This window comes from Apodemus sylvaticus, chromosome 8, assembly GCF_947179515.1.
Source record: "Apodemus sylvaticus chromosome 8, mApoSyl1.1, whole genome shotgun sequence".
Lineage (NCBI taxonomy): Eukaryota > Metazoa > Chordata > Mammalia > Rodentia > Muridae > Apodemus > Apodemus sylvaticus.
In genome coordinates this window covers 2,232,246-2,246,256 of record NC_067479.1, presented here as the reverse complement: position 1 = coordinate 2,246,256, position 14,011 = coordinate 2,232,246, and the positions used below count along the sequence as shown (strand labels likewise).

At 40.8% G+C, this 14,011-nt stretch overlaps 1 protein-coding gene across 2 annotated transcripts in view; it reads left to right on the top strand.

Annotated features, from left to right (window-relative positions):
• Pcca (propionyl-CoA carboxylase subunit alpha) overlaps positions 1-14,011 on the top strand; it is a 774,935-nt gene that overhangs the window by 474,036 nt on the left and 286,888 nt on the right. The window contains exon 7 of one of the 2 annotated variants that reach the window (XM_052190574.1): positions 12,906-13,037. The exons of the other annotated variant lie outside the window; for it this stretch is intronic. Coding sequence (XP_052046534.1) covers positions 12,906-13,037 — 132 coding nt within the window. The remainder of the gene's footprint in view (positions 1-12,905; positions 13,038-14,011) is intronic. 2 annotated transcript variants of the gene reach the window in all.

The following is a 14,011-nucleotide window of genomic DNA, read 5'->3' as shown; positions in this document are numbered from 1 at the left end:
ACCATGCTTTTGGCCATGACAATAATGGCTAAACCTCTGAACTATAGGCCAGACCAAGTTAAATGTCATGGTATCTCTTCACAGCAATAGAACACTGACTAAGAAAGACAGCATGTGCAGAAGGGACTTACCAGTGGTGTGAATGGGTAGGCTTGAGTGCTGGGGCTTGGGATAGAGCAGAGTTAGAATGGGCAGTAGTGGTGGTGAGTGCTGGAATAGGTGTTCAGGAAAAACCCGTGCACATTAAAAATAATATAGAGCCCAGAATTTATTCCTCAAGGAACAAATTAGATTTAAAATTTTCATTCCTTCTATAACTATGTCTTGTACTAGATTTGGGGATAGAAAGAACTTTCTGTTATTAATTTTAAAGGATTTAGAAATTCAGTGGTTAAAGCAACTGCTCTTATTATAGGACCAATGCTGGGACAGTGAGTTTCCTTTGATGATGATGGCTAGTTGTCACAACTGTCTATTCAGTCCATGGGATTTGAGGAATCTCAGAACACAAGTATAGCTTGGCTTAAGAAAAGTTTGGGAGGCAGAAGAGTCAGCTCCTAGTACACATTGGTTCCAATGTTTATGGTCTTTTTTCTTTTCTTTCAGAAAGGATCACACTATGTAGTCCTAGCTGGCCTGGAATGTATGCAGACCAGGCTGGTTTTGTATTATTTGATTCAGGCAGGTGCCACAACTGCAGTGCTTAACAAAACACTGTCTTTTATGCTCTGAAGAGTCTCCTGACCTGGGCAGCAAGAGGAAAAATGCTGTCACTCATGATTCTGGAAGGCTAGGTAGGTCAGGGTGATGTCAAAGGGTAGCAGAGGATCTGAGAGACTGTGAAGCTCACTTGAGTGGACATGAAACCTGCTTGTTTCTCCATTACTCACAAGACTCAGTTTAAGATTGCTTCTTGAAGTCTTGTTCAAGCAGAAGGTTAGCATAGCAGAGGTGCATGTATGTGTGTGTGTGTGTGTATATATACATGCACACGTTTGTATATGAGACACACACATATACACAAACACACACACACACACACACACAGAGAGAGAGAGAGAGAGAGAGAGAGAGAGAGAAAGAATATGAGCCATGATGTATCTGTGGAAATCAGAGGACAGCTTTTTGCGTAGTTATTTTCTCCTACCACTTTTAATTAGGTTGAGGAAACAAATTCAGGACTTATGTGGCCAGTTCTTTCATGAGCTGAGCCACCTAGCCAGCCCCTGGTTGTACTTTTTGAGGATGAGAAATCCCAAGTAATCTGAGCATACTAAATTGTGCCAATATTAAATATTAATTGAAGGGAAACCTTCTTAGAGGGCTTCTGATTGCACTACTGCACTCAGCTTCACAGCTGGTAGTTGTACTTTGTCTTCTTGTAGGTTTGTGGACTGAATGAGGACAGTGATGTGTCTTTGATTTTTGTGTGTTATTGAATCACTGGGACTAGTGTGGCTCTGGCATGAATCAGGGCTTGGTCCTGTTGGTTGACGAATGGATGAGAGGGTGGTCACTTTAATTAAGTAGACATTGAAGAAGTCTGAAGCTGAGATCTGGTTGTTGTGGCACTTGATGCAGAGAGAGAAGTTAAGTGAGCGAGCACTGTTTGTGTGGAGCCTCTTCCTCATCCCCTGGTGTCAGAAAACCTTCGTATCTTGGGACTTCTCTTTGCTTACATTCTTAGGTTGTATGTTTGTGTTCTCATGCTTCCTTTACAAACCCTGTCTGCCTTTTCTCCTTTGTCAAGTTTCCTTTGGTTTCCTGTTGGCTGTGTCCAGCATTTAACTTTTACTGTTCCAATTGCTCCTTTTCTCCAGGCTTTTATTGGCTGGTATGCACATTGTTCTATTAGATTGTAAACTCTGAAAAACCATGTTTATCCAGATCAGTGTTTATAGTGCAAAGGGGGCACTAACATGCTGGGGTACCAGGTGTGTTCAAAGCTGTGCAAGGCCACAGGGACGCCCGAAGTCTGCTTGCTTCCCAGTGATCAGCTGTAGCCTTTAACATCCTGTATAATTGCTAACCACCTTACCAGTTGCCAAACAGGTTAGATGGTATGACACAGTAGCAAAGTCAGAGATAAAACTCTGATTTGTGGCTGTGTTTTGGTTTCTGTCATTTTGTCAGGCTAAGTGACGATGGCAGCCATTTCATCCCCTTGACTGTCCTTTACTTGCTTGGTTACTTGGGGATGGTCATTGGGGTTGCGGTGTTAGCCCCCAATACGAAATGTCAATGATTTCCTTAAATGAAGCAATAGTAAAAGTGAGTTACCATTGCGATTATAGAGTAAGCTTTTCATATGATTAGAACTTGATAAATGAAATATTATCTATGGAGAATGATGTTTAGGGCAAGAACAGTTTCAGAACAATCTCTTCTAAGTAGTGCTAAATAAAAAGTGGGGTATGGTGGTGATCTACCCCTACAACTCATGCACATGGGAGGAAATGCAGGAAGTTCAGTAATCTGGGCTATCCTCAGCTACCTGGCAAGTCTGAGACCAAAGAAACACTGCCTTAACAATTACTAAAGAAACATAGGTCTGTAAGTAGTGCTTTAGCTACTCCTTCTTTTAAACCTAAAAGAAGCTACCCATGTGCAGATAGTCTCAGATTGAATATTCTTCCATGTCTCTGCACTATGTTGGCTCCACTGTATCTTGGTCACTGAACAGAGTAAAGAATAAAGTGGCAGACAGTGAATTTCAGCAGTGTGGAGAGTTAGCCTGCTGTTGTCGAGGGCAGTTAAGTACAAACCAGGATCTCTCCTATTTTAGCATTCCACTCAATATCCAGAATGAGCCTTGTATCAGGCTGTGCTCCTCCAACCATTGTGCAGCAGGTAGAGCCACCCAACCATCCCCAGAAAGTGGCTTGCTTCTTCATGGCACACCACTTCTTTTACTGCCATTGGAAACTTGTAGTGTTCTAGATGGCAGTATCTTAGACAAGGGGATGTGAAGCCAATTTTAAAAGAAATTTAGAAATGTTTAAGAAGGAAACAAAATACTATAAACAGCTGAGAGACTACCTAGCACAGGCTACTTTGAAAACTCTAACATCAACTTTGATATCCGATGTCTGGACTGATGACCAAAAGGTCTCTCACCTGTCCCCTGTGCCCTGACTTCTCTGCCATCAGCTGCTTGTATTAATGCGAGTAAGGGACATTATGTCCACATCCTCTTATGCTAATCATATCCTATTAAACTAGAAAAAAGTATTATTATTTAACAGTAAAATAATTTGTGTATTCGGGCTGGAGAGATGACTCAGAGGTTAAGAGCGCTGACTGCTCTTCTAAAGGTCCTGAGTTCAAATCTCAGCACCCACATGGTGGCTCACAACCATCTGTAATGAGATCTGATGCCCTCTTCTGGTGAATCTGAAGTCAGCTACAGTGTATTTACATATAATAATAAATAAAATAAATATTTAAAAAATTGTATTCATGAAATAGTAAAAAGAATTGAATCAAGGAAATCTGAAAGCACCTCATTTATATAGAATGAAATAAGCATAATATCTTGAAAGTGCCAGGTAGGTATATGATAGATAGCATGAACAATTTCATCTAAGGTGATATACTCTAATTGCCAATATTTACGATATATTGTCTATAGTGCTCAAATATTAAGCCAGAATTTAAAAAAAAGGGACTAAAATTTACCCTAAAGCCTGATGCTTTGTTGACTCTGACTGTCCATGTGTGAAGAATATGGAGTGTAGTTAACTGTGTTCCTTAACATGTACTGTGCCACGACGCCTGACTTCTGTCAGTGGCTAAAGTGGAGAAACCTAACGCTACCACACTTCTCTCCCCATGAGTAACTACAGTGTGCAACTGTCATCTGGAAGTAATATTTCTACTTGAGCACATCATTCCAAGTTGAGACTTAATACAGAATATACATTAGATTAAATGAAATCCAGATCTCACCACTATTGAAAGAGAAAGACCCAGCTTCCTTTGCTTACACGGTCAGCATAGGGTATGGTGTAATGAAATGCATTTGTTAAGATGCATGAGGTTTCAGTGGAACCCACACTTAGGGAACATCCTGAACAAGTTGAAAAACTCTCGGCTTGTATTATGATTTCGAATTTTAAAATCGAACCTTAGCTTTGCTGCAGCAATAGAGTTTCATTTTCCTTAGTGCTGGAAGAGTTAATTGGGATCCGTCTTCAGCCGCTTGGTCATGCTTGTCACCTTGCAGGAACCCAGAGCCACCCTGTGTTGTGGAGTAGCACAGGCCTCCTGCTCCCTCCTGGGGTTGACACTATTCCATCACAGGCTTGTTGAAACCTGAATGCTGTGTCCTTTGTCAAATAGTCATTGCAAATAAAAGGTAAGCCAGATATTGAAGCAGGCAGAAGGGAGGCACACTCCAGGAGACTGCTTGGAGTCAGAACCTTGCACAATAGCTCTTTGGATTCCAGATAGCAACATGCCTAAAATTCCTTCCTGGTACAAAACCGAATTGTTCATTTGCTTTCCAGTTAAAAAACAAAAACAAATAGAGACAAATGCCATGTTATAGTGCATTGGCTTAGGAAGCAGAAGTTGTAAGATTGCACACATCTCTTTGAGGGCCAGCCTGCTCTATATTGTTCTAGATGATACAGGGTTACAAACAAAAACCCAAAACCCAAAACCCAAAACCAAACCAGACCATCTTCCCAAAGACGAGAAGACGCTGCAGAGAAGACTTGCTGGAAACAGGATCTGTTTTCATGTTCCATCTCTAGTCTGTTTGCAGGTTGCATTTACCACACTCGAGCACAAGCTCAAGTGACTGGAGCTTGATGGCATACAGCTTACAGCATGATAGTGTTTGCTGCCTGATAATAAAGTGGAGGCAGTAAAGGGGAGAGGAGGACAGGTTCTCCACTGTTCATTGCTCTCACCTAGTGGGCACCATGTGTAGCTTCTTGGAGCCTGTTCCCTGCTGGCAGCAAAAGTGGCTAGTATATAACAGCTCATCTTAGAGTTCAGCACTCATACAGTGAGTGCATGCTTTGACTAAAAGCTGTGTGTGTGTGTGTGTGTGTGTGTGTGTGAGAGAGAGAGAGAGAGAGAGAGAGAGATGTATATATATTTGTGTATATGTGTATGTATGCACGTGATGTGTGTATGCCACGAATTGATTCTCTGTCTTCCTCAGTTGCTTTCTACATTGTTATTTGTTGAATACAGTAAACTTTATAGATGGTATGTGAGAAAGTAGAGGTTCAGAAGTGCTTCCTATTCTTCTAGGGTCTGGGGTGGAAACTCTGAGGGAAGATACTCAGTGATTTGGGGGCTGAATTGGTACAGACTTTCTCTCTTTTTTTCATGTTTTTTTTTTTTCTGGGGTAGGTCATCATGGTTTCTTCCTCCTTGAAGCCCATGTAGGCATAAAATCTACCACTGTATTGCTGTAGTTAACTATATTGTTATACCAGGAAATGAGCTTGATGAAGTAGTTGTTGAGGGCAATGCAAGCCTCAAAAATGGAGGAACAGGTATCACTGTTAAAAATCACAGGAGACAACATGATCTTCAGCATGGTCCAGGATGCACTCTGATGTTGACATCATTGCCTTTACAATGTTATAGTATCTGATAGTAGTTCTCTTGGTGCTGTTTTGGATCTATGTTTGGGAGCAGGAATTTGAAAGACCATGCAAGTGAACTTCCTGTCAGCCTTGGGATAGCCTTGGTAGGACCAGCAGGGTCATGATATTCTTTGTAGCCCCATAGCCATCATGCCATAGGTTCCACAGAGGCCAGTCTTCTGGGTAGAGGTAGAAGCTATTGTCATGATTACATATACTAAAGTTGTTATGGCTGACCTTGGCCAGGGAGGCTAAGCAGTTGATGGCAGAAGGGTCCTGTTGACAGTCTTGAGAGAGTTGTCATGCTTTTCATGGTTCATGCCCATCACACATATGAGGGCTTTCCAGACAGAGTTGATGACTCTTTCAGCTCCACCCTTCAGGCAGGCTCTGGCCTTCTCCGTGGTTATGATCCTATAGCTTATCCCCAGGATCGCCCTCTTTAATGTTGGCTGGGTCTCAGTTTTGGAAGATGGAGATGGACTTCTCATTGATGTCAAGTTTCCTGTTCTCAGGATTGATTGTCATGGATCTTGCCATGGGTGTAACAACACTGGAACATTTAGACCTTATAGTTGATGTTAGTGAAATCAAAGGCAATATTAATGGCAACAATCTGTTTTGCTAGAGTTGAAGGCAGCCCTGGTGTCCAGATAGATGTCTAATGTGGACAAGTAAGTTCACTTCAGCATTCATCATTGTGCCTGAGGGACAAGGCTGACACTGCAAAAGAAGAAAATGCAGATGTCGCTGAAATGGAGAGAAGTATACCCTCTCCCCACATATGTCTAACCATCACATGTCTAATTAATTAATATTTATTTGATGCATATGACTGCTCTGTCTTCAGACACACCAGAAGAGGGAATCAGATCCCATTATAAATGGTTGTGAGCCACCATATGGGTTCTGGGAATTGAACTTAGTACCTCTTGAAGAGCAGTCAGTGCTCTTAACCACTGAGCCATCTTGCCAGCTTTTTTTCGTTGTTGCTTTTTGTTTGTTTGTTTTTTTTTTTTTTTTCGAGACAGGGTTTCTCTGCATAGCCCTGGCTATCCTGGAACTCACTCTGTAGACTAGGCTGGTCAAACTCAGAGATCTGCCTGCCTCTGCCCAGTGCTGGGATTAAAGTCATGCACCACCACTGCTGGCCTGTTTGTTTAATTTTAAGACAGGGTTTCTCTGTGTAGCTTTAGCTATACTGGAACTCACAATGTAGGCCAGACTGGCCTTGAATTGACAGAGATCTGCCTGACTCTGCTTCCCAAGTGCTGGGATTAGAGGTGTGCATTAGCACACCCAGCAGACTCCTCAGTTTTTAAAATTTGAAATTTCATTTTTTAGAGATTTTCTACATGGTTGTAACATATTTTCTTCACTTCCAACACATCTCTACCAATTCCTCTAGTTTTCTGTCCCTGACAACTCCCTTTCAAATTCATGAACTCCTGATCTATAATTAATATTATTTTATACATAGCTACCCCTCCCACTGGGTCCAATTAGTGTTGTCTATATGTACCTGGATTTAAGACTAGCTAATTGGGCTTGAGCTACCTGTCAGGGGCTCATCCCTAAAGAAAAATGATTCTTGCTACCTTGGCAGCCAGGATCAGGCTGTAGCTTTTCATTAGGAGTGAGATCTTGTCAGTTTCTCCTCCATCCATGTTGGCATCTTGACAAGTGTGGTCTTGTACAGGTGTTGTATGGGTAACCATATAATTGGGAGTTTGTGAATGCAACACCCTCGGGACATCTAGAAGACACTATCTCGTGGGAGTTGTCTGATGCCCTGGCTCTTACAATCCCTCTGTGTTCCTTCCATGATCTTCACTGAACTTTGGTACAGAAGTTGTGTTACAGAGGTCCCTTTGGGACTGGGGATTCCACTATCTCTGTACTCTGAGAAGTTGTGGTTCTGTAGTAGCCTCTCTGTGTTGCAAAAGAAGCTTCTTCAATGAAATGTGACAGTTATATTTATCTAGAAAACACACAGACAAGGCTTCCTATTTGGTCTGTACATGGACAGACTAGCTCACCTCATTTGTTCATTGATTTTTTTGAGTCAGGATCTGTCAGTGAACTTAGAGCTCACTGATTCAGCTAGCTAGACTGGCTGGCCAGGGACAGTCCTCCTGGCTGGTCCACCCCAGTGCTGGGGTTACAGGTGCTTGCATCATGTCTGGCTTTTACATGGGTGCTGAAGATGTGAACCGAGGTCTGAAAAACAGGAATTAACCTTGCATCTCTTTCTTTGTAGTGTTTTAGATTGAACCACAGCCTTATACCTAGCAGGCAAGCACTCTTCTTGACCCTGACAGCAGTATCAATTTATGAAAATTTCTTGCTGACTCAGTTTATCTCATTCTCTAATTTCGTCTACCAGTACTGGAAATGGTCTTATCTTCTAGAACTCCTTCCCTCCCTCCCTCCTTCCCTCCCTCCCTCCCTCCCTCCCTCCCTCCCTCCCTCCCTCCTCCCTCCCTCCCTCCCTCCCTCCATCCTACCTTCCTTCCTTTTTTTTTTTCTCCTAGCAGACAATAGCATTGAAACCCAGAATTTGTGCCCTTTGGGTAGTTTAGCAGTTTTCTTGTTGGCCTTGTTTGATCCTGGCATTATTATGATTCTCTAAGTAGCAATCCTGGAGATCCTAAAGTGTGTGCATTTGAAAAAAATATAAATTCATAAATGAAAAACCTTCTAACTTGAAGTATTTCTTTAATGAAAATGCTTACCATTTTAAGTTTATACAAGTGTTTATTCCTTCTCTATGTGTGCACCTCTGGGGAGGCTTGAGGAGGGGGATATCACGTATCCTGGTCTGTCAGTTTCTGCCATATACCTTTGGACATGATCTCTCAATTAACCTGGTTTAATTGCTGGTTTGATTAGATAAGTTTGCTATCAATCCCCAGGTCCTGTTTTTTTCTACCTCCCACAGCATCTGGTTATAGGTACGTGTGTGAACATGCCTGATGTTTACATATACGCTGGGTTTGAACTCAGGTCCCAGTGTTTGCACAACAGATACTCTTACCCACTGAGCTGTCTCCCCTCTATCCTCATTTCCAACATAAAACCTGCCATAAATTAAATGTCATTATTGTCTTAACATAATCCTCAAACTTTACCTTTTTTCTCCATTCTCTTGTCAAAACTTTACCAGAAATATAAAAATTTAGAAATATAAAAGAGTTTAGAAATGAGTAGAGTCTTGGAGGAACAATTTTGGATTTTTCATGATTTTTTTTTATCTGTGAATCATCATTAATTCCCAATGATGATGAAAATCCCAACTTTTGCAACCACGAAAGGACATTTACCTCCATTTATATATTTACCATTCATGCCAAATTTAAATGGACCATTAAAACTAGATTTTAATAAGTAAATTTTATGTTCATCATGGAGATCTACAGAGTTAACAGCATCATAGGTTGTTAATACATGAAATTTGATCTCAAGTTTAAAAATCTCACTATTCACTCTGGCCACTATTCAAACTTTGGACTTTGGAACAATATACTCAATCATTTTCAATTATTTTTCTATCTATCTATCTATCTATCTATCTATCTATCTATCTATCTATCATCTGTTTATCATCTATTGTCTATCAGTCTATGTGTCATCTATCAATTTGTCATCTATCATCTACTGTCTATTATCTATATATCTGTTTATCATCTATCATCAATCAATCATCTACCATATATTATCTGTTTATTATTTATCATCTATCAATCTGTCATCTATCAATAAATCTGCCATTTATCCATCATCTACTGTATTATTTATTTATCTGTTTATCATCTATTATCTATCATTTATCTTATCAATCTATCATCTATCTGTTTATCATTTATCTATCTATCTATCTATCTATCTATCTATCTATCTGTTTATCATTTATCTATCATCTATCTATCTGTCATCTATTTATTTTGAGTATAACATTAAGGGAGACAAGAGTCTGAGATGACATTTTCTTTTATTACAAATGAATTCTGACCTAGAGAGTAGTTCTAAAACACATTGATAAAAAGGAAGTTGCCTCACTCCAACCTTTGTCTGAGAACTTACCTGGCGTGTTCACTGACCATTTTTCTTTTGTGTTACATGGGATAAAGAATAGTCACTAAATACTTGATGTGAGCATTTTGGGGGATAATTTTGGAGGAAGTCATTTTCTTTAAATTAGAATGCATGTGGAAAGTCTGGTTAATCAGTGGTCCAGGTTGCCTGGCTGCTGTTAATCACAAGTCTTGCTCTGTAATCATAATGTATTTTGGATGTTCTCATTTATATTATCTCTTAAACTCTTTGTGGAGGCATCCTGATTACTTGATTGCATCTGCCTGGCACAGCGTTTTTAAAAGCAGCGTTGATGACAAAATCATGCTGCCTAGTAGGTAAAATGAGAATTTGAAAAGACAATTGTTGGGTGAAACATGATTGCTGCCTCATGCCTTTGAGCCCTGTCCAGTGAGCTGTAGCTTGGCATACAGAAGTGCATAGATTGTCACCCTATGGCCTGTGGCTTCTTCATTCTGGCAGAGACACAGGTTGCTGGCAGGTAGAGGTCAGATGCTGCCATTCTTCTTACACAGAACAGATGTATTTTTCATGTGTTTTTACATTTTTGTTGTTTTGTGTAAGATGTTTCCCCCCCTCAAAGCAGGTTCTGCTAAAACTAGATAAAAATATGGATGAAATTGTATTTTATGAACATCTGGTATGACCGGAAAGATTCCTTGCATAGAATTGTACAGTTCCTAACATGAATGACTGTAGGTATTGGGTTCCTATATTTCTGGTTCCTTGTGGACCTGGCTATCTTATATCCCAGTGTTCTGTTTTCAGTCCATCCTCCTGAGGAGTGGACTACTCAGTTTAGTGCTTTATACAATTATTGATGGCATTCAGGGCATGTTATACCCAAGTATGACACCTTTGATATTTGAAGCAGAAGGAATTTGAGCCACCAGCAGAAACAGAAGGTCTCTCTGGCCTTCTCCACCATCTCCCATGTAGCAAGTCATAAAATCTTAGAAGATTTTCTCAGCTCTTCTTGAGTAGGTCACAAGATCTTCACATAAAAAGTGGTAGGGATGGGGGAACATGGCCAACAGAACATATCTCCCAGAGAGGTGCCTTTCCATAGAACCCTTTCATTAGTGACCTCTTATGCTTCCTGTTCTGTGTGGTTTATGTTATGTTATGTGGTTTATGTTATCATGCTCATGCTTTGCCCATCCATTTTGCACAGCTGAACATGCTTCATCAGACCTTCAGGAAACCTCTGTAAAACTCTCAAAGCTTTTTATATGTTGTCATATGTATTCTTTAGTGGTAGAATACCTGCACAACAGATTTAATGTATGTTCAATCCCCAGCACCCAAACTCACAGATAGCTCCCTTAAACAAAGCACTCTGTATTAAGTTTCTTTGACTCTCATTTCCATATGAAGGCAGCCTGTGTGTTGTATGCTAGATAGATTCCATAAACCTATCTGCTTTTCTTCAGGCAGTCTGTCTTTTATAGTCGGTGTAACAGCTGTAAACCTAGGAAGAAGACGGAGAGGGGTTTCCCTCACTTTACTTTCTCCAGCCAGGCTGGCAAATCACTTGCTCCCCCATGGCCAACTCCAAAATGGACCTAAGTTGAATTTTTCTTTCTTCTATTTGCTTTTGGGCAGAAGTGTTAGTCTTGAGTTTAAAGACATTGGCTTTCCAAAAATTTTATCTTTGTGTAATTTCAGTTGTGTTTTATTTTTATTTCTGAAGGAGAGTCTCACTGTGTAGCCCAGGCTAACTTTGAGTTTGATGCCCTGTTGCTTTAGCTTCTCAAGTGTGGGGTTAACAGTTGTGTACCATCATGCCCAACCTCAATGGTAGTTTTTAATTCCCCCCAAAGCTGAGTCTTTGGGAACTTTGTGACCCAGTTTGGCCTTGTTTTATAACTTCTGTATTGCTGTGTTTCCCTCCTGAACAAGTTGTAATCTCACATTATACAGGTCAAGCTGTCTTCTAATCTCTCACATAGGTGCCTTTCCATAGAACCCTTTCATTAGTGACCTCTTATTCTTCCAATTCCAGTTCTGGGTGGCTTTAATTTTCCTTGGCCTTTCTTGCTGGACAGTCTAAGTTATACATTGATATAGTTACTCTGGTTATAAAGAAAATGGAGTTCCTTTCCCAGCTGAGAATTCTGTGTAAGTAGCAATGCAAATATGTGATGTGTTGTTTATATATCCCTCACATAAGGTCCCGAGAGAATCAAGTCATACGCCTCACCCTTGTGCCCAGCATACACATCTTCTCCCTTCTCAGGGTTAGCTTCATTCCTTGACCCCATGACCTGATCCTTTATTCCAGAAATCTCCTTAGCTACTTTTGTCGTCTATTCTGTTGGCACTTAAGTCCTAGTTCTTTGCCATGTTTCTAATCACTGTTTCTCCAATAATACTTTTTAAATTTAGATTACAGTGATGTAAACTCAGTCAGGTAGAAACATTTTCAGGGAAAATTAGATTATTATTATTGTTATTATTATTATTATTATTAATCAATATCATCATCATCATTATGCTGTGCGCATGCATAGTACTCACAGAGGTCAGAAGCTGGCATTGGATCCCCTATCTGTGACCATGGTGCTGGGAACCAAACCCAGGTCCTCCACCAGAATGGCAAGTGTTCTTAACAGCTGAGACATCTCTCTAGCTCCAAGGCTTGCTTTTAATTAAAACCATAATCGTATGTGTTAAATTCCCACACCTCCTTGGTACATCTTTTGTAGATCCAGGATGTAAATACTGGCTTTCTTTCTCTAAGTTACAGTTTTCTGTTGATGTTCCTTTGAGTTGGCTGATACTTGTCGTCACTGCATTTAGCTCAAAGGTGGGCACACATCTGGTACTTAGTAAACTTGGCATTTGTGCTCTATGTTACTATGTGGAAGACATTGAGTATGCACAGATTTACAAGGCAGTTTACAGGTGAACATGCCATTTATTTAGTGAGAGCATATTACAGCAACAGTGTCACATCAGTTGCTTTTTCCAAGAATATTGTCCACATCAATGGTGTTCTCTACTGTGTTGCTCTCAATGGCCTAGGTTTGTATCATTGATCTGTGCTCTATCGTGTTGTGACATCCTTATTTTAACACTGGCTACAGAAATAATAAAAACTCAGTTATATAATCGTACATACCTGTATGAGCTTTTCTTTATAAAAAATGTGATTTCATGTCATGTGCTTTGTTGTAAATTTTAACTTGTTTTTCTTCTCAGGCAGCAGAAGATGTCACTTTCATTGGACCTGATACTCATGCTATTCAAGCCATGGGTGACAAGATAGAAAGCAAACTATTAGCCAAGAGAGCAAAGGTCAACACAATCCCTGGCTTTGATGGGGTAGTAAAGGTGAGAAACTTCCATTTACATCTTTATAGTATGTACTCTTAGTCAAATGTTCTGTGATAAAATATAGTTATTGTTTATATACATTAGAAAAAATAGCTTATGTCAGGTTGTTGATAATGCTGTAAACTATGGCATGGTGAAGACATTGATGAGTGAATGAGTGGACATTGATTACTCTGTGATGAGTGGATGAGTGGATACTGATGTACCGTCTGTGATGAGTACAATACAATTGGACATTGATGCCTGTGGAGAGTGGGTGAGTGGGTGTTGATGTAATATATGTGACTAGTTAATGAGTCAACATTGATGTATGTGATGGATATTGATGGATATCATCGTTGGAAAAATGTGCGTGGTGGCACATACTCTAAATCTTCGTACTAGGAATGCAGAGGTAGGCAGATCTCTCTGTGTTGAGGCCAGCTTGGTTTACATAAGAAGTTCTAGGCCAGCAAGGGTTGTATAGTGAGCCCCTGGAGAGAGAGAGAGAGAGAGAGAAGGGGGAAGAGGGAGGGAGGGAGAGAGAGGGAGAAAGGAAGGGAGAGAGAGGGAGGGAGAAAGGGAGAGAGAGAGGGAGGGAGGAAGGGAGAGAGGGAGGGAGAGGGAGAAAGGAAGGGAGAGAGAGAGGGAGGGAGGAAGGGAGAGGAAGGTAGAGAGGGAGGGAGGGAGAGAAGAAGGGAGAGAGGGAGGGAGGAAGAGAGGGAGAGGAGGGAAGGAAGGAGGGAGGGAGGGAGGGAGAGAGAGAGAGAGAGAAAGAGAAGGAAGGAAGGAAACAGATCTCCCAAGTGTGTCTCTCTAGATGTCCTATATAAGCTGCAATGCTGCTTCTGCAGCTCTGAGTAGCTTGATACCAAGGCCAGGCACACTGCCATATCAAGGACATCCACATGGCTGCGAGCCTTGGGCAGTATCCAAAAATTCTCAGGGCTGGTGTTGGGTGAGGGTTAATTGCGTATAAGATCCAGCAAAAA